This window comes from Etheostoma cragini, chromosome 17 (assembly GCF_013103735.1).
Source record: "Etheostoma cragini isolate CJK2018 chromosome 17, CSU_Ecrag_1.0, whole genome shotgun sequence".
Classification (NCBI taxonomy): Eukaryota; Metazoa; Chordata; class Actinopteri; order Perciformes; family Percidae; genus Etheostoma; species Etheostoma cragini.
This window is the reverse complement of record NC_048423.1, coordinates 9,557,322-9,576,527: the sequence shown is the minus strand read 5'-3', so window position 1 is coordinate 9,576,527 and position 19,206 is coordinate 9,557,322. Positions and strand designations below refer to the sequence as shown.

Sequence of the window (19,206 nt, the reverse complement as noted above, 5' to 3'; positions counted from 1 at the left end):
TGTACTAATCTTTGGTAGCAACAGCAACTGCTGAGGCCATCTCTTCTGAGACCTGAGGTAGAAACACTCCTGCTTTTCTTAATTCCCCCTGCATGCTGCTGCGGCTACTGCTGCTCTTCTTTTTCTGTCTTTCTCTGAGGAGTGCTGAGTAATTTCTCTTTCTGCCTCTCTAAAATGCAGGAACTCTCCATGGAGTCAGGTATCGATCCAGGCCAGGACTACTACGCACAAGACTACTATAATTATGACCAAGGGTGAGCATGCCGCAGTGTCGTCTCTCATTATTCTTACTCTCATTCATGAAACTGATCTCCATTGGATCATTCAGAGCTAAAGAATTACATCCTTAGGACTTATTTTTTGTGTGACCTTACCTTCCAGCTGCCATTTCTTAGGTCATTGGGCAGAGGAGAGCATTTAAAAAAAGTTGAGAATAAAACGATGAGCGTAACTTGTGTGCTGTCCCTTCAGCTGACATAACATGAGCGTTTATCCTTTCTACTTCCGTCAAATGAGATCAATTATGCTGCCTCATGCACCTGAGAGTGTGAAAGACTTTCCCCATGGTTTAATGGAAAGAGGGTGTTTGACTTGCCTTTTACATAGCCCATGTGGTTTAAGAGGAAAAACATGGATCTAAAAGCTGTAACAACTGCTGAGAAATTGCTATTCATTAAACACTCTTTATGGCAGGTGACTTCCACCACTATAGGGGGATTACAATTTTATCAAAACAGGGTGAAGATGTTTGCACCTTACAGGATTAAATTGTTACAAGAAAATCTGACAGTTGTTTAAAAAACTCTCCATATTGAAATTAAGTGTTGTAATTGCCTCTGTCCTTACTCAGCGACTTACCCAATGTAGTCTTTACTAACTGTAATTACCTCTGCTGTTGCTCACAGTGTCTGAATCACACTAGCCTTCATTTGCGAGAAGCTGTAATTATATTTTCACAGTATGTCACAAAGTTCATGTAAAAGCTGCTTAATGCCACTGAGTGTACCGTCACTGTGACCGGATGCCTTTGATGTGTTTCTATTTGCAATTGAGGGGCACACTTTAGCAGCGGTCAAGCTTTTAATCCAGCAATCGCCAGACCGTGTGGTGAACCGCCCTCACATGTTCAGAAGGTGGCATTGACACAAATTGCCAGCAGCCTTTTTCCTTTAGGCTCTGCTTTAATTCAGTATTGTAAAGTACAAGGAATAATTCACCTTCAGTTATCCCCCCCCCCCAAAACAACAACCCAATGCTGACAACCTAATGGTGGATGATATCTCAAAATATTAATACTGTGAAATACAAAAACACAAGATAAATGATGAATCCCTTCTTCTCACTTGTCTTTTATTTTAATGACAATTGGCAGAAAACAAAACTGCATTCTGCTGTCTTTAGAAAGGAGTGGTTGGGTAGATCGTCTCATTTAACACTCCCCTGATAAAAGCAATGTAGCCAAACAATGCTCTGGAATTTAAAAAAAAAAAAACAGAACACTGGAGAAGAGTTATGCAACCTGATTTTATATTTTAATGGGCTTTTAGGCATTACTTATTACTCCACAGATTCCAATCTTGACATGTGTGTTCTTGTAATTTATTAGACTCCTTCTGACAAACGTGCAAATATGTACTCTACTATATTTATTTTTGAAAAAGCTCTATCAGCCTCTGCAACTTTCTTTCTCTCCAGTAAATCCTCCCAAACTTACAAAGTGATTTCTAGCAAGTGCAGCAAATCACAAAAGTAATTACTGCCTATCTAATTGAAGATATTGCCAGATCTATAAAATAAAAAGAATAAGCTGCGGTGAATGGGGCTTGACTTGTATAGTGGAGAAAAAAATTGTAGATGTAGATGAATACATTTATTAAAATAAATAATCATTGACTCATTGTTGCTGATGCTGTCTGGTTTACTTTAAGAATTCTTAAAACTATAAGCAAATGGCTAAGGCAGTTCCCAGTAATGCTGTTCTCAATTTCATATTGTGTGTGAATCTATTTTTCAGGTATGACATTCCTCAGTATGGCAGTCGGAGGAGGCTGATAACGCCCATGTATGATGAATATGGAGAGGTGATCATGGAGGATGACGGGTTTTACTATAGTCCTCATGGCCCTGAGGTATTACCTTTTCTTACATGTAAATTTCCTACTCTTTGATAATGTAACCTATATATTATAGGTTGTATGTCCAATATATTATTGAAACGGCAGTATGTACCCTAAAAATCATTTTTTCTTTATCATCAAAAAAACGTTACTAAATTAAATATGACTGTCTTATGACCAGGCCAGTGGAAGAGGCAGGGGCCGTGGTAGAGGTCCACCCAAGAGGGTTGCATTTAGGGACATGCCAGGTGATGGAATCGAACAAGCTGAGCCAGCAGAGGTGGCTGAGCCTTCTAAGGCTGCCAAGAAACTGAAGTCTGTCATGAAACTCAGTAAACTCCTGGCAGCCAGCAAGGGGGGAGAAGAACCGCATGTTGCTGGTCCTTCTGGCCAATCTGCATGGAAGAAAGCCAAGATGTTCAAGATGTTTGGTGCCGGGAAGAAGGACAAGGATTATGCCAAACTGATGTCAGCCCGCCGTATTGACAGCCAGGAGAGTCTGACTGGCGGACCAGCAGTTACAGGACTAATCGAAAGGAAGTCTGATACCCGTAGCCGGCTCGGCAAAGTTTTAAAGAAAATTAAATTAGGCAACAAGTTGCAGCTTCGGAGGACGTCACAGAGTAGTGTGAGTCGTGGCTCGGCCACAGGCAGTGAGAGAGATGAGGACTCACAAGCAGCTAGTGAAGATGACAAGAAGTCTAAAGTGTCCATTAGTGTGACAGAAAGTGAGCCAGAAGCCGGTGTAAGTGGAAGCAGTAAGGAGAAAGACTCTGATGATGAATCATCTGAGAAAAGTAGTCTTGACCGAGATTATCTTAAAGTAGATTTGGACCGGGATGATGCCAACGAAAGCACTGTGGACTCCGAGGAGGAGCCTGAGGATGAGCCTGGTGATTCTGATGAGGAAAGCAAGTCCAAATCTGAAAGTGAAGAAACTGAGAAGGAATCTGTCAGTGGGAAAGAATCTGGGACGGAAAGAGAATCAGATTCTGAAAAAGATTCCGAGTCAGAGAAGTCATCAGCTACAGACAAAGAATCCGAAACTGAGAAAGAGTCAGAGTCCGAGTCCGAGTCTAAGAAGGAGTCTGAATCTGACAAAGAATCAGAATCAGGCACAGCAACAGAGAAAGAAACAAGCACAGGAAAGGATTCAGGGACCGAGACAGACTCTGATGAAGAGTCTGAGGAGGAAAAGGCTTCAGGGAGCACTAAAGAAAGTGGGTCTTCTGCCCGCTCTTCCATGAAATCTTCAGCTACTGGGTCCAGCCAGAGGAGCAGCGTTTCAAGCGTGAGTGGTAGTGGCAGTGCAAGTGCCAGTGGGAGTGGGAGTGGGAGCCGGAGTGGTACCAGAGGCAGTGAAATTGCAAGTGAGAGTGGCAGTGGTAGTGCTAGCAGTTCTGCATCTTTATCTGGCTTAAGTGTTAGGTCATCCAAGAGAACCAAATCATCAGGAAGTGCAGTAACCTCTGAGAAGTCCAGTGAAGAACTCAGTGAGGGCGAGTCAGGGACAGGGACAGTTAGCGAGGCAGAGTCAGGGTCAGGAAGTGAAGGCTCTTTGTCTCGAGGGTCCAGCCAGAGGAAAATTTCAGGCTCCGAGTCCGGTGGAGGGTCAGAGTCCAGCAGTCAAATGACAGACCAGGAGAGTTTGGCTGGCTCACGCTCCACCAGAGGCAGCCGACACTCCCAAAAGTCCTTCCTGAGCCATGGATCTGAGGACATAATCACAGAGGAGAGTGAAGAAGAGGATGAGGAAGAATCTGAGACTGCTGACGAGACCAAAGACTCGACCAGTGAACTCAGTGATGACTTGTCGCCTGAGATTCCCAGGGTGGCATCTGGAGACCCTGGGCCCTCGGCCCCCTACCCTGGTCCCACATACAGCTCTGACATCAGAAGCATCGGTGACACCTCTGTAGAGACATACGGAGGACTGTCCCCTATCACTGAGGTGGACGAGGACGCCATCTCCTCTGACAAATCTTCAGCCAGTGGCTCCGGATCATTGGCCGGAAGTACATCGAAGGGATCATCAACATCAAATGCTGATTCAGAGTCTGAAGGAAACTCAACTGCCTTGTAGAGAGATATATTGTCCACTGTGAAGTAAGAGTGAATAAAATCAATTACCCTTGCATGGGAGTAAAGAAATATTGCTTGCCACTACAGAGTGTTTCAAACGTTCACTTTTTTCTCATTTCCCTTAAGCAAGGAAAAACTTTGGTGGTTTTCTGCCGCAGAATATTAGAATTTTGCTCTCTTTGTTACACCTTTGACTTGTTCTTCTCTTTGATGTTTCCTGTGTGTGTTTTTATGCCTTTGCTTTTTACATACCACTATGCTCTGGTTTCTTGCTGTGGGATTTTGCATGTTGCAGTACTATCTGCTTTGACTGAATGTTTGTCTGGGCTTCTGAAATTATTACTTTCTGGGTATAAACAGTATTACCTTTTCCATAAAAAAAGAAGATTTCTCGCCATAAGTTTAGTTTTAACACAGAACTGATTCTGGATTATAACATGGGGTTTATTTATTAATGGAGTTTTTTAAACACCATTTTATGTTTGGTCAGTATGTATCTGGTTAAGTATGTTTTTTGTTAATGCTAATGGGGTTTGTGGAAGGCATCTTTGTTTCAGTACATGATAGTCCTCAAACATATTGTATATGAGCATAATTCTGGGACAAGTGAGTAAATTATGGCGAGAATTCCCCCTGAATACCGAGATCTTATTAACTGGTGTACAACCCAGCTTGCTATCTGAAGTGTGTGTGTGTTTGCTTCATTTTTCTCAATAGAACCTTACTGTACCACCTGTAAAAACTATATGTTGACCATGACTCTTTATGTCCTTCTCAGCCTGGGAATATGAAGCGTATTACGCTGGTGGTAGATCGGGAGAATGAAACCAGTTCCACAGGAGAAGAGAGCACCACAGAGACCCAGAGAAATCGACTCCCCAACAGCCACAGCAGCATCAATGGTAACATCTACCTCGCACAGAACGGCACAATTGTCCGAACTAGGCGGCCCCCCCACCCAAAGAACTTGAAGGGGGGTTCTCCTTGCCGACTCAGTAAGCATTTTAAAAAACTAGACAAATTAGGTGTGACTTATGAAGAACCCCCTCCCATTATAAGCATCGATGGCACAGGGGATGGCACAGAAAATGGAACAGGTACGTGTGTATCCTCTAACGTGGATGTTAACCTCAACACTCGGTCATCCTGTGGTTTCCTTGGATCCAACATCACAGATCTTAAAAGTCTTGGGCCCAAAACCAATATTGCCAAGGCCTTGATTGACAGAAACATCAGTGGCCCATTTATTAATGAGGAGCAAGAGTCTTCTGTGGACAACCACAAGGACAGTAGGGAGACACTGGAGTCCCACAGTGACCACACGTTATCAGATGAGGAGGAGTTATGGATGGGACCCTGGAACAGCCTGCACATACCAATGACAAAACTCTGACTTACCATGCAGAAATTTAATTTCCTTTTTGTTATTTTCCTTATTTTATCATGTTGTTTTAGTTAAGAAAATTATCATTATAAAATGATCGTGTGCCTCAACTGGATAAGCTCCAATCACCGTCTGACAGGCGTATACACTTGTAGTCACATTTTATTTAATCATAATACATTAAACCTTACTTGTACCAAGCATTTATTGAAGACAGGGCTATTACAGATGGAAGCATAAAGCTGCGAAGCAATGAGTGCCTCAAAGAAATCTGAAAATGTATGTAAGTTGTGCTTGACTTTAATTTTAACTCTTTATTCAACAATGAAATGGGCGTCTTTTATTGAGTGATTCTATGTTTTACTTTCCTTCTCAGCCTCAGTTTTTTGTTTTTAATCTTAAACACTGATCACAGACAGATTGTCCTTCATTTCACTACGGATATTTACAGAGAAATCATGGTGAACATAGGAAATTGTGATTATATAGTCTATTATATTGAAGTAAAATAAACTTATTTTACTAATAGCATTTTACTTTCAAATATTTAGGATTGTCATTGATTATTTTATGTTGTGACCACTTGACAATTTTTTGAAAGTTTCTGAAAAAATTATATGAGATTATTTTTGTCTATTTTGTATCTAACAGAGATGGAGAATCTAACATATGACATAAGAGGCCTAATACCCAGATGACTGTCCTCACTATTTCAACAGTGAAATATGACAGTGTGATCATAGCGTTTTTATATGGACATTTGTAACTACAGAATGTTGAATTTTCAACCCCTTTACATGATGCAGATTCACTCTGTTCATGATAATTTATTAACTGCCACATCAGGTCCCTCTATGGGGGGAAAGGGACTACCAAAACATGTACCAGATTAAACAATAAAGTTCTAACCTTTAAAGGTGTATTGTGAAGTGTAATGCCTTGACTGTTTCTGCCACTTCATCCTATCCTCCAAATCAAGGCGCTTTGGCAATGTGGATAATGCAACAGCAGCTTGCAGTTTTGTAAATATTAAAATGCATAATTGTGTGCTTTTATGACGTAAAGTATGCTTATTATAAAGATACAGTGCTTGAATTTAATAATGGAGATAATAGTTGAACATCAGGTAGCACACAGCAGTAGAACTTAGCAGTAGGCTCAAAAATGGCTGGAGAGAGAGGTCTGTCAGATTGAGTCCTTCTCTATACAGTGGGCTCTCTCTAAAGAAAAGCTATGACAGGTCACCAATCATGGGGATGTGGATAGTTACTAAATCTATGAAAGGAGGGGAAAGTATGCCGTGGAAGTCTGAGAAACTGACAGTCTTCTTAAGCCCGCTCTCTCACCTGTCAACAGAAACTGCAAAAAAAGATGGCAGTGACCAAGAAGGCAAAGGCGATTGCAATCTCACATGTCCAAGCACATTCTCTCCATTTGTTTCTTAGTTTATCAGAGATTGAAACATCTCACACATCCAGAATGACATTTGCAAAAAGTGTACTGCACTCAATCAAACTGCGAGAATGCCAGTCAAGTTCACAGAGTGTTTCGGAGGCTGCAGTTCACGAAGGAGCAGGAGCTGAATGCCAGAATGAAGTATCTCAAAAAGCTGCTCAGAAAATAGGTCAGGAGTGAACCTTGTTACCACCACAATAAGCCCTGTGTCCGAATGATCAAAACAAACCTCTGCACTATGCTGATGGAAGAACGAAATATGGAAGCAAGACCTGCAAAACAAATAACATGTATAACAGCTTGTTTAATTGTCAATGGCGGCTTTTTCAAATGTTGAATGTATGATATCTTGTGTGGATACATTTTTGTATGTGCACAGACAACAACAGGGTCGCTCCAGTGTTGAATGTCTGTCAAGAACCTACTGCTCCACCCCGCATGGGCGCCCACAGGAACTGCCCCTGCTGACAGGAGAACAGCATTGTACAAAATCAGTGCAGATGGGGCTCCATCTTGTCTTTTTTGTGTGGTTATTTTCTCATAAAACTTGCATAATACTTTTTAACAAAACCTTAAAATCCGGAGGGAAAAAAAATACTGAGCAGTAGACATGAAATGCATCTGTACCCTCGTCTTCTCAAACACAAGGACATACTTCAGCAATCTCTTTTTGGAATACTCTCCTGATGAATTGGATTAAAGCTGGCCCAACGAATAATGGAAGCGTTTCTACTGAGCAATTCCATCTGTCACAGGATTATGTCACGCGCCTCCTCACCCTGATCATTTCACTTGATAAATTACATTAAAGCCTTAGAAATGGACATATCCCTGCGGTAATGAGGTTTTGTTTCGAAACAACCCACATTCAAATGTCTCCTCAAATAGGATTTACTTGCAGTTTCTTTTTATTTATTTATAACACAAGACTGTCAAAAGATGATGAAATGTTGATTACCTACTGAAAATTTCTTAGCCGATCTGAAGTTTTATTTATGTTTGCTGTCACGGTTTGGTCATATGTCATAACAGTTGCTTGTATATGCTAGAGACAAGAAAAAAACTAAGTTATATCTAACAATTCACTGACCTGCTATGATCCACAGGAAAATAGCAGGATAAAATGTGCATAGACATTAAGTTTATAGAAATAAAAGCCACATTTTTAAACTCTTGCCAGCACAAAAAATGCACAATCCACTGAGCAAGACAAGACAATTTCGAAATCTGGCAAAAAAATTCACGATGTTCCTGATCCTGCCTTGGATTAAAAACGGCAAAAAAATATTTACCTAAGATGTAGGCCACTGATGGTTGGTGAACAATTGTGTTTCAAATTAATCCTAGAAAATATTAAGTTGGTGCTTGATAAGGCTGACCGTTATAATTGCTATCTCCCAGATATCAATCTCTATCATGGGACCAAATCGTATTATGGAAAGGTGATTCAAGATATTCTCTCTTTCTTCTTTTGCCTGGCATGGCATCTTAAGTCCCATACTGTGGTATCTAGAAAGTGGCCAGAGATAGTTTAACCTTACTTAAGCTGCATTACTTTTCAGTTTAGGGCAAGTTAAACTGTAAAATCTTTGTTTCTTTGATTTCTTAGATTCTCTTAGATGCGCAAGTGTATGCGCAAGTTTATTAACCGTCATAACCATTTGCACAAATAATAATTAAAGCTTCTAAAGTTTCATTGCACAAATCAATCATTGTTTTTTAGCCACACTAGGGACATAGCGATGTCGGGCAGTTGGTCCACCACTCCTCTAGCTCCACCTGCAGGTCAAGCTTTTACTTTCCCAGTGAAGTATCTCAACATAATTTGACAATGACTTTGGTTTGTGACCAAATACCTGTAAAACTAATAACATTCCCATCAGCCACCATTTTACTTTGCATTTAATATTAATTTCCAAAGGTTAGCATGCTGAAATGCTAAACTACAATGGAAACATTGTAGGCTACCTGCTAAGCATCAGCATGTTAGTAAAGCGACCAGTAGAATTTACTCAAAGCACTGCTGTGCCTCAGTACAGCATCACAGAGTCAAGCCTGGCTGTAGACCCTTATTCCTGTTTGAAAAAAAGTCTCCTTCAACTTTTCTCAAATTTGTATATTATGTACAGTACATGTACTGAACACATGTAATATGAATGTAGATATCCAGGTGTGTCTCTTGTTATTTTAAACATTCATAATTGAGGTTGTGACCGTTTTTTACAAATGAGTGACATCTGCAGTAATATCCTATGACAGTTATGACAGTAATCATGGCTTCCTTGTAACCAGATGTGTAGAAATTCAGTTTTATAAAGTGATCACAGCAGTGGCAAGCAGAATTTCTGTACCCCTGTATCATATAATCTTCACCTCAGGGTTCATTTAAATGTATTTATACATCCTGCAAAACCAGTTCTGCCACAGTGTGTGCTTAATGTGAAGTCATTTTCTGAACTAGCAATTGTGTAACAGACCTGTGGATGTAAATCATGACACAGAAATACTGCTGTGATTCACAGAGATTAATGCATTTTGAAAGAGTTTATGGAGGGTTATTATTCATACACTGGGGAGTCTGCAAAGTTAGTAATGCAATGTATGCACCAAACAATGGTACAGAGTCTTGCTCTGTCTCTAAGCTAGTTTGTGACAGTGCCGTAAACTAATCCATGTATTCAGATATGTCTGGCGCCCCTTTAACAAGAGAATAAATTCATTGCCTTGCTCAGGGTGCAGTGTCACTGTAGCATATAGGGCCACATAGTTCCTGATATGTTAACATTCAATTTGACAGGAAGAAGAAGTGGCAGCAACTTTACAGCAAGATTATGCATCAATATTAGATAGATATTGTAATTAGATATCTATAGTGATTGTAAAGTAGAAACATAAGCTCAATAGCAAGGGAGAATCTATTTTTTCTTTTTTCAAATATACAAGTGTCAGTAGTCTGATATATATTCACCTCATGAAGTAATGATTCCCTGCTGGCATTGTATGAAAACGTCGTATTGCATTTGATGTCACACAAATTATGTTCTGTAGAGCATGCCCAAAAAAGGATTATCTTATGTACTCCGGATGCTATTGCAAAGAGTGTAATTCTTTATTATTACCACTAATTTATAAAAACAAAATGCACATTTCAAGAATGTTTTGCACATTGGTTATGATTCCAGTAGTAGCTCAGTCGATGGGGGATTTGGCTTGGGCACCAGAAGGTTATTGGCTCAAGTCACCGTACGCAGCAAGTATGGAGTGTGGACTAGCAGCTGGACTGGTGCCAGTTGGCCTCTGGCATGGGGTGCCATTTGAAAAGCGTCTCATGCTGAAAATAACAGCAACAATTTGTCACATTTAGCTTCAAACAATGTTTAAAAAACTGCTATGAATTTTTAAGGGTCACTTTTTCGTACATTTACAACAGTATTTGGCAAATTAGAGATATTTAAAGTAGTTAAATCCAAATAATAAATGTTACAATTAAATGTTAAATCTAAATGTTCAATTTCAATCTAAATCTAAATGTTAAATCTAAATTTAGACTTTTAGATTTGTGACTTTGCATTCTAGTTAAATTTATAATATTTAACATTTAACATTTGGATTCAACATTTAGATTTAGATTTAACATTTATATTTACCATTTAACATTTGGATTCAACATTTAGATTTAGATTTAACATTTATATTTAACATTTATATTTACATTTACATTTAACATTTAGATTTAGATTCAATATTTGGATTTAAAATTTACATTTAGATTTAAATGTAACATTTAGATTTAGATCTAAATTTAAGATTTAGATTTAACATTTAGGTGTAACATTTAATATTTGGATTTAACTATTTAAAAAATCTCTAAGTTAGCAAAAATTCCTACCAGTTTTTTAAACATTGCTTGAAGCTAAAATGTTGCTGTTATTGTCAGCGGGAGCCGCTTTAAAAACTGCACCCATACTCTGGGCACTGCCACTGTGCCCTTGAGCAAGACACTAAACCCTAAAACAGCTTCAGCAATCTGCTATTTACCTTATTGACAAAAAAGCGAACTTTACAATTTTAAAACGCATGATTCAAAAGACATGTAAACTTCACATATACTGCATATATAGAAATACTGATTGATAATTGTCCAGAATGAATGACCTCATAAAGACTCTCAAAGTTTTTGGATTGTCACAAACAGTGTGGACACAGTCTTAGTAAGTTTAATGTTTTATTTGTGCGCCCGTTTTTGTTAATCTTAGCTCCTGTGTGTGTGTGTGTGTGTGTGTGTGTGTGTGTGTGTTTGTGAGTGAGTGAGAAAAGGAGAGAGGAAAAGAAAATACAGCGGCCACACCAGCTTTAGCTATCAAACATCTCTTTACACATGTGTAAAGAGATGTTTGATATCTAAATCCGTAACATAAGCATGCAGATTTGATTCTCTGTGTGCACAGGAGGAGTGGCTAATGCAGGTAAGCACTGTTCTCATTTCAAGTCCACCGGCAAGCCTCCTGAGTTTCACCTATTAGCATAGCCTATATAGGATATCCTGGCCTACAGCAGGCAATATGGTAATCGACCCATGACTCATTCTAAAGGAGATTATCACAAATCCCTAACGGAGGCAGGAGAAACTCCTCATAATACCTATCCGTCACCATTGCTTATTGCATGCCCAGACCTGAAGGGCAGGACTCTTCGTTTCCTCTAAAATAAAATTATCCAATTCACTATTATAGACTTTCAGGTCACATATTCATTCACTTTTGCAAAATCAGCTGAGGATAGGAAAACAACTGCAAAAAATATCATACATTTTCTAATCCTGAACCCAAATACAGAGGCAAAGAGTTGTGAGTTTTGTGTATACACTCCACAGCTTCTGGTGAAATTGCAGCTCATGTCATGCATCCGATGTGTCATTATTTTTGCTATGCAGTGAACTCTGGCTTTTTACTCATTAAACTAGATCGGATCTGCAGCTGGCAAAGGGGCAGATGGGAATAGTTCAATACTGCAGGGCAGACTGGGGCTGTTTGCAGGTTGGTTATTACAGCGGAGCCACATTAGAGGGTGCTGTGCAATACTGTTTGTTCCAAACACACCATCTGGCATAGAGGTCAGCTATTTGATACACAGCAAAACTGTGAGGTGAAGATCTTTTCTTTTTTAACAAGCTAAAGCCTTGATGATTTTCTTTGAACAGGTGCTTGCTAGTTTTCCTGATTCTGGGGTTCGATGCACACACAGTATGTAAAGGATTCTCTGATTACCATTTAAATGCTAGGTTGCTGTAGCCAAAAGTCATTAATCGGTCTACAATAATGAGCTTATAATGGAATATTAAAATGTGAAATGTAATAAATGTGTATAAAAAGTATGTATGTTGAAATATTATGTTACAGAGCCAAGAGTTTTATGAATTTTAAGACAAATTTGAGTTTTTGCCATTCCAAATATAGAGGAACAATTATCTCTGGTACTCAGGGGTTTCCAAGCTAGGGGATGAGACCCCCACAGCTGGTCACAAGGTAAATCTGCAACCTCAGTGTGATTAACAGGACAGGGGCCAGAAAAGTCACACAAAATTGGCTTTATTTTTTACCTCAAGAGCATTGCTTTTCTTATTTCTGATCTGGCCAACTTTAAAAATGTTTTGTTGGTATGATAGTGTCCACACAGAAACAGATAGAGACAGTGCCAACCAACTCATCAATATGTTAATAACTTTCTAATCAGTTTACAGAGAAGCTTGTAGTTTTAAAACAGACGTGACCCTTTTCCCTTTAAATTGGGCTTCACCTCTCTTTAAATGTAAATTGCAAGTTTAAATATGATTCTACAGGTTGATTTGCACCTTTAATAGAGCCATTATAGATGGTCTGTTTTGATTCCATGTTTTGTGGGACAGGTGATGTACTGGTGTTGAAACTCAAGGATAAGACTTGGATATTAGTGGAGATGAAAGGCAGATTTTATGTTACTATGTAAATGCTATCAACAGTACGGAGTCCCAGAGGTAACATGGAGGGGGGGAAAGAATTAACAAAAATATATATATGTACTGGGGACAAACACCTTTGCGAGATCTTGACTTTGTTTTGCAAGATATCAAGTTTTATTTGCAAGGTCCCAAAAAACAAAGTCAAGATCTCGCAAAAGTGTTTGTCCCCAGTACACGTATTTTTTGTTAATTCAGTTTGTTTGTTTTTGTTTTTGCCCCCCAACCATGTCACCTCCAGGCCTTCGTACAATAGCGATTAGATTGTCAAAGACAAAATTAAGGTTCTGCCTCTACTGTACTATTGTGTGAAAAATACATCTTTAAACATACCTCATTCAAGTAAAACAGATATATCAATTTCTGCCAAAGACCTTTCTTTAATCTGTGAATATGTTTTTTTTTTAATTACAGAGCCTCTGAGATTGCCCCCTGACCTAAACTCAAAACCACTGAAGAAACAAACCCTAGTGGTCTATCCTCCATGCACACAGCTTTAGAATGATCAGTTATCTTATCTCAAGATGAAGAGCAGAGACACAGGTATGTGTTTTTCTTGCTTCATCAGTGCCAAAGGAAGTTACATACTGTGTTGTATTGTTCTTGTGCGCTTACTGAGTTTGGTGTTTTTACTGCTTTTTATAGCTCATTAATCCGGCTGACAATTGATGGTATTGTAAGAGCTTCATTAACCAGAGTCCAGCATATAAACATTCTTCAAATTCTCTCAGGGGCACTCAGAAGCCACTAATTTCAGTGGTGATCAATTTGGCTCGCACCTTTTTAGTTTTGCCCTGAAGCTCAGCCACCTGTTAAGATTACACTTAACCCTGCTTCTTCACATTTTAGCACATCATTGCTTTCTAATTAGATTTTCTAGATAAGAGTGAGATGGAGTCAAAACTCTGAGCGGGGAGATAGCAGAAGAAGCCAACTGAGAATAACTTTTAGGAATCCTTGCATGACCCTGTGGAAGCATCTGAAACTGTTAATCCCAGAGAGAGACACCCTGAGAAATGATAAAAGTCCAGCAAGAACAACATGAGCTAGACTTCCTTTTTTAAAGGAACAAAGTGTTGTTTTACTTGTAGTATTAAATGTCATAGTTATGAAATGTTACAATCTCTCAGTCACTGTGAATTCCTCCCATCAGCCAAACAGAACATTTGATTTTAACATTATGAAAAGGATTGCAGCAGAGATGATAAGGAGTAGTGGTGCCATTTCCTTCCAGACACATTAGTCATTATTACATATACCAGTGCCTAGCTGTCATTTTAGCAATGTTTAACTCTGTGATACATTAGAGAGAAAAAATAATTGCTTTGTGAACACACATGTTGTACAAGACCACAAGATGGCGCCTAAAACTCACAGCTGTGGCTTGACATTTGCCTCTGAGATGAAAAAGCAAATGAAGTGATGACATTTGCTTATAAATAGGTGGCACTGACAGAGTTGAAATTAAAGATTAATCTTTTTGACTTGTACTTGATCCTGCAGTGCTGCTTACTTATCTGATGTGGGTTTATTTCCCCACTAAGTGATGGCATGCTGTAAATAATGACACTGATAAATTATCTTTGACCAAAATAGGAACATGAAAATGGTCAAAGAAGTTATTATTGAATTAAAGTAGGTCATATTTTAGGAGTGTTTCTAAACTAAAACCTTGTTGTTGATGTTGAGCTATTTGTAACTTTTTTAAGCTGCCAATTAAATGTTACTCATTGTAATAAAAATCAAGTGAGATTTTTTTGCTTTTGCTCTATAGAAATATAGCCATTAAGGTACTGTTAACATCAGTCACTTGTTACAGCTCACGCCTGCCTTATTAGTTAACATTTCTTTCAATCTGATTATTTCTTCTTTCTTTCTGGCATGTAGAGGACAACAGATCTCTCTTATTTTCAGAGAGCGGTGCTTAGACAGAGGGTAGATTCAAGTCCATCATCATCTCCTCATTTCCTGTAGCTATTTAAGACTGCGTCTCTCTAAAATAGGCACCCGATGACCGCAGCCAAAGCTATCTGGGGACCTGCTTTCAAACTAATTTAAGGATATTAGGATGTCTCTGAATGTTTTGTTTTGACATTTCTATACCTTCGTCAACCGTCGTGTGTACAAAGCCTGTGCCATCTGACTTAATGCCATTTTAGAAGTCATCTCAGATGCTTTTAGGTTGTCTTAACTATATATTGTACATCTTGAGTGCTTTATAATTTCTATGCTGCACATTGTTATTTTGGAAATGTACTCAAACCCCAAAGTAAGGTTTAACTGACACAGACAGGTCATACACACACACACACACACACACACACACACACACACACACACACACACACATTGCAGCTTAGTGAGCCCAGTCCGTCGACATCCCGCCCAAAGGTTATATTCTATCCGAAATGTTGGGTGTGTAGCAAAATACATGCTCCACACTGTCTGGCTCTCCTAATGAAGGGTTTTTTGACTGGTAGTCCTGTGTTTGTACCATGTATCATGCACCACTCTATCACTGGATACAAGGTCAGATTACATCTCATCCTATATCTGCCAGCAATGCAAGTCTGCAATAACAGCTTAGTCTATTAGAGACAGTTGCGACATCATTCCAGGACATGAAGCCGCTATTTAAAAAAAAAAAAAGATTTTGATAGCTGTTGAGGCATAGAAATATGATTGAATGGTTTTTGGAGGGTTTTTTGGTCTCATTGTTCATAATGTTATAAACAGCACATAATGGGTTATTTCACAAAAAGCCTCTCTTGTGTTATTCTGAATCAGACGCAGCTGTACGTGGCCAGACTTGTCAGACTGCAAGCTTTCAGCACCCACAGTGTTAATGTATAATGTCAACGCAGTAGGGAGCCTTGTTAAAAAGCAATTAAGCCAAAATGATTTAAACATTGTGCGGTTTGGCCATTGGCAAGCCTTGAGGTACACACTGTGTTGTTGTCTTAAAATGAGAATTTCACTGTCTGCTTACACTGAAAACCGCTATTTGAGTGAGTGTAGCTCCAACCACACTTTCCCACACCCACCAAACCATACCAAACCACAGACTTCAGATGAGTATGCGCACCACACTCAAACACAGACACACACAAACACACACACACACACACACACACACACACACACACACACACACACACACATTCACATGAAGAGTAATTGAGGGGTTTGACTAGTTTTTGGTGCATTAAAACAGTAGCTGTTTTAAATGACAGGGGCTGAGACATGCTTGCATTGATGTCTGTGAGTCTGGTAAAGATGGCTGATTACTCAATGAGGACGTGGCATTCAGTAACTCTTATTATATTCCTCTTTATTCAGTGGAGTTGGGCTGAATAACACCATTTAAGCTGTTCCTGACTGTAATACATTCTTAATCCATGGCTTTCTTGCTAGGTACATTCATTTCTTAAGTGATTTCAGGGACAAGCCTTTCTGCAAACAGTTTTATACTTGGTCTTATTTTTGATGATCAAAACATTACTACTGACAATTGAGAGTCTTCAACTGACAACGTAGAGCTATTGAATTGTTCGCCCTGTTTCCAAAGCAACAGCTCATCCCATATTCCATGTGATAATTTGCCATTATGTGTGTGTCTCCCAGTAAGTCTACAAGAGTTACATAAGCAGCTTCAATTTTAGCTCCAGTGGCCGTTGTCTTAGACTAAGATTAGTGCTAGGCCATATAGTCAGACACATTTTAGCTGTTGGCAGATTGTTAGCTAACACTGTGTGCAAATGTGCTCATCACAGCCAGACTGCTTGGATGTGGTTTGGAACATCTGTGTGGTCCCTACTCCAGAAGAAGACAGACAGGGGAGAGACAGAGTGTGAGGAACAGAGAAGGGGAGGAGTGGTGGGACCCCAGGCTGCTCAGAAAGAAGCCCTCAGTTTTTCCATCACTGCTGTCGCCACCACCATGGTGGCGGTGTTGCCTGTGAGCAGAGCCAGGGGACAGTGAGGCAGATGCAGTGTGTCTGTGTGTGTGTGGGGGGGGGGGGGGGGGGGGGGGGGGGGGGGGGGCGAAAGAAGAAGAAAGCAAGACGGGGACAAAGCAACTTGTGGGGAGCCGTCAGTCTAGTCGATGACTGATTAAGTTGAAGGTTAGGTCTGGCAATTCACGGAGCTGCTGGCGGGGGCGGGGAAAGGAACCTTGGTCCAAACCTGCGGTTGGTTCCCCACCACCAGCAGCAGCAGCACCACAGCCCAGCTCCCTGCCTGTATGCGTGTGGTGTTTATTTACGAGCCTGTTTAACCACGGCGCGGTCCCTGTGGTGGACTGACACAAGATGACAGCAGCCTAAATGTCTTGCCCTTTAAATCCAGCATAATGGTCGCTTAGTGCTATGGAGACAGGCACTGGGATAGGCGCCTGGGGTCTTTTCATAGGGGCCCTCTGAGTAACACATCAGCTAACACATCTATGGGCCACCATCCTGAGCCTTATTACTACCTGCTTCTGCGGCTGTGGCGCCACTGATTTAGCCATGGCTATGTGTGGGGGGACAATACGAGCATGGGAATGTAGACACTATCCACCCATTACAGCTGCTCTAACAATGATTTGGGATGTGAATGTATTTTTAATATCTGGGCCTGTGGCGTTTGGGACAGTTTGAATAGCTACTGGATGGCTTGTTATATGTAGAGTTTAAAAAACAGCAATTTAATATAATGTTTGGGATTCCTGCGCTCCACAAGAACAAAATTCTTAATTCTGACTTTACAATTTAACATTTAGAGCACAAAAAATGTGGTCTTTTTTGTTGTAGTTATTGTTGTTTTCAACATTTCGCTGCTGTTCAGACTAGAACACAAAGAGTTAATCCCTTGTGTTTTTGCCTGAAGTAACCATGTGGTAAGTTAATAGTAGACGTAAGTGTTATTGGGCAAATTATATGCAATATGATAGCAAACATCCACTTCACGTTAAAATGGCCGGCGTAAACACACCATTCATAACTGCATACCATTCTGTGTGGGCTTGCCAGCCAATGCAATTAGACGCTTTCTGAGAGGAAGAAAAGATTATCATCCAAAACCTTGTGCCTTGCTCAATTCGTGTGAGAAAATAGATGTTTATTGTGAATCAGATTCTGCTTGTCAATAATCCACTACAGGTCTTAATTAAAGTCATTCTGGTCACACCTCTGGGATCTATGAGAGGAAACAGGCAAAGGAAAAAAAGTTGGCCACAAATCCCATGGGAATCAATCTCTGCCTTAGCGTCTTCTCCTGAATCACCTGTTGGCCTACCTCACTGTTGTTAGCCCAACCTCAACTTGTTGCTCAATGAAGTAGACACACACACACACACACAACCACACACAAAGACTTTGAGCTTCAATCTGCATGCTTCGGTCCTGTGCAAACAAAGATCAGACCATACTCATTGGGCCGTGTTTCTGGCACTCATCAGGCTGTTTGTACTGCAATTTCCTCCCTGCTCTTATCCATGTTTTGTCCACTGTCATTCCAACAGGATTATGGGATGCTTTCATCATGCAGGAGCCCTAACTGAGGCAGTGGGGGAAATGCAAAGGAGGCATGTTGTTTTGCTCCTCTCATCACACGTAGTGTTATCATCACATGCCATAATGAATGCTGCAGTCTGGAGTTATCCCTAGAGCTTATTATTATTTTGTTGCTGCTCTCATGTCCATCTAAACAAATACAGTGTTTAAAGCAAACTCATATTCATTCCACCTCTTCCAATCATTGGCAAATGCTGAAGATATTGTATAGCATGTGTCCTTAGAGGCTTAGAGAAAGAGTAATACTTTAGTGATATTATAATTCACGACCTCATTCACACATACATGCTTTTTTAGCAACAAACTCAAACATATTGGGCCTCATTTGAGAAATGTTTGTACACACAGATTTGATCTTAACTTGTGCATTAATTTTGTAGGATTCAGTTTTCTTAAATTGTTAAAAGAACACAATTTGCAGTAGTAAAAGCAACTGATGTGTGAATGGTAAGCATCTTATAATGGTTTGTGGTTGATCATTGGCCATAAAATAACAAATCGCAAACACAAATTGATGTTTTAATTTACTTTTAGTTATGTTTAGTCATGTTTCCTTAATCAAATGGACAGGTTTATCATTGTGTCTCTTGTTCAGTATTTACAAGCAAAATTTAAAAGA

General features: G+C 39.7%; 1 protein-coding gene across 14 annotated transcripts in view; it reads left to right on the top strand.

The window, feature by feature from the left end:
- Positions 1-6,512, top strand: part of pcdh15a (protocadherin-related 15a) — a 197,280-nt gene extending 190,768 nt beyond the window's left edge. For 9 of the 14 annotated variants that reach the window (XM_034897622.1, XM_034897617.1, XM_034897620.1 and 6 more), the window contains 5 exons: positions 19-57; positions 181-254; positions 2,015-2,129; positions 2,293-4,223; positions 4,978-5,146. In XM_034897622.1, the coding sequence (XP_034753513.1) occupies positions 19-57; positions 181-254; positions 2,015-2,129; positions 2,293-4,200 (2,136 nt within the window). In that variant the 3' untranslated portion in view covers positions 4,201-4,223; positions 4,978-5,146. Of the gene's footprint in view, positions 1-18; positions 58-180; positions 255-2,014; positions 2,130-2,292; positions 4,224-4,977 lie in introns of all 14 variants that reach the window. The other 5 variants (XM_034897626.1, XM_034897625.1, XM_034897633.1 and 2 more) reach the window with 3 other exon arrangements.
- Positions 6,513-19,206: the final 12,694 nt, after the last annotated feature.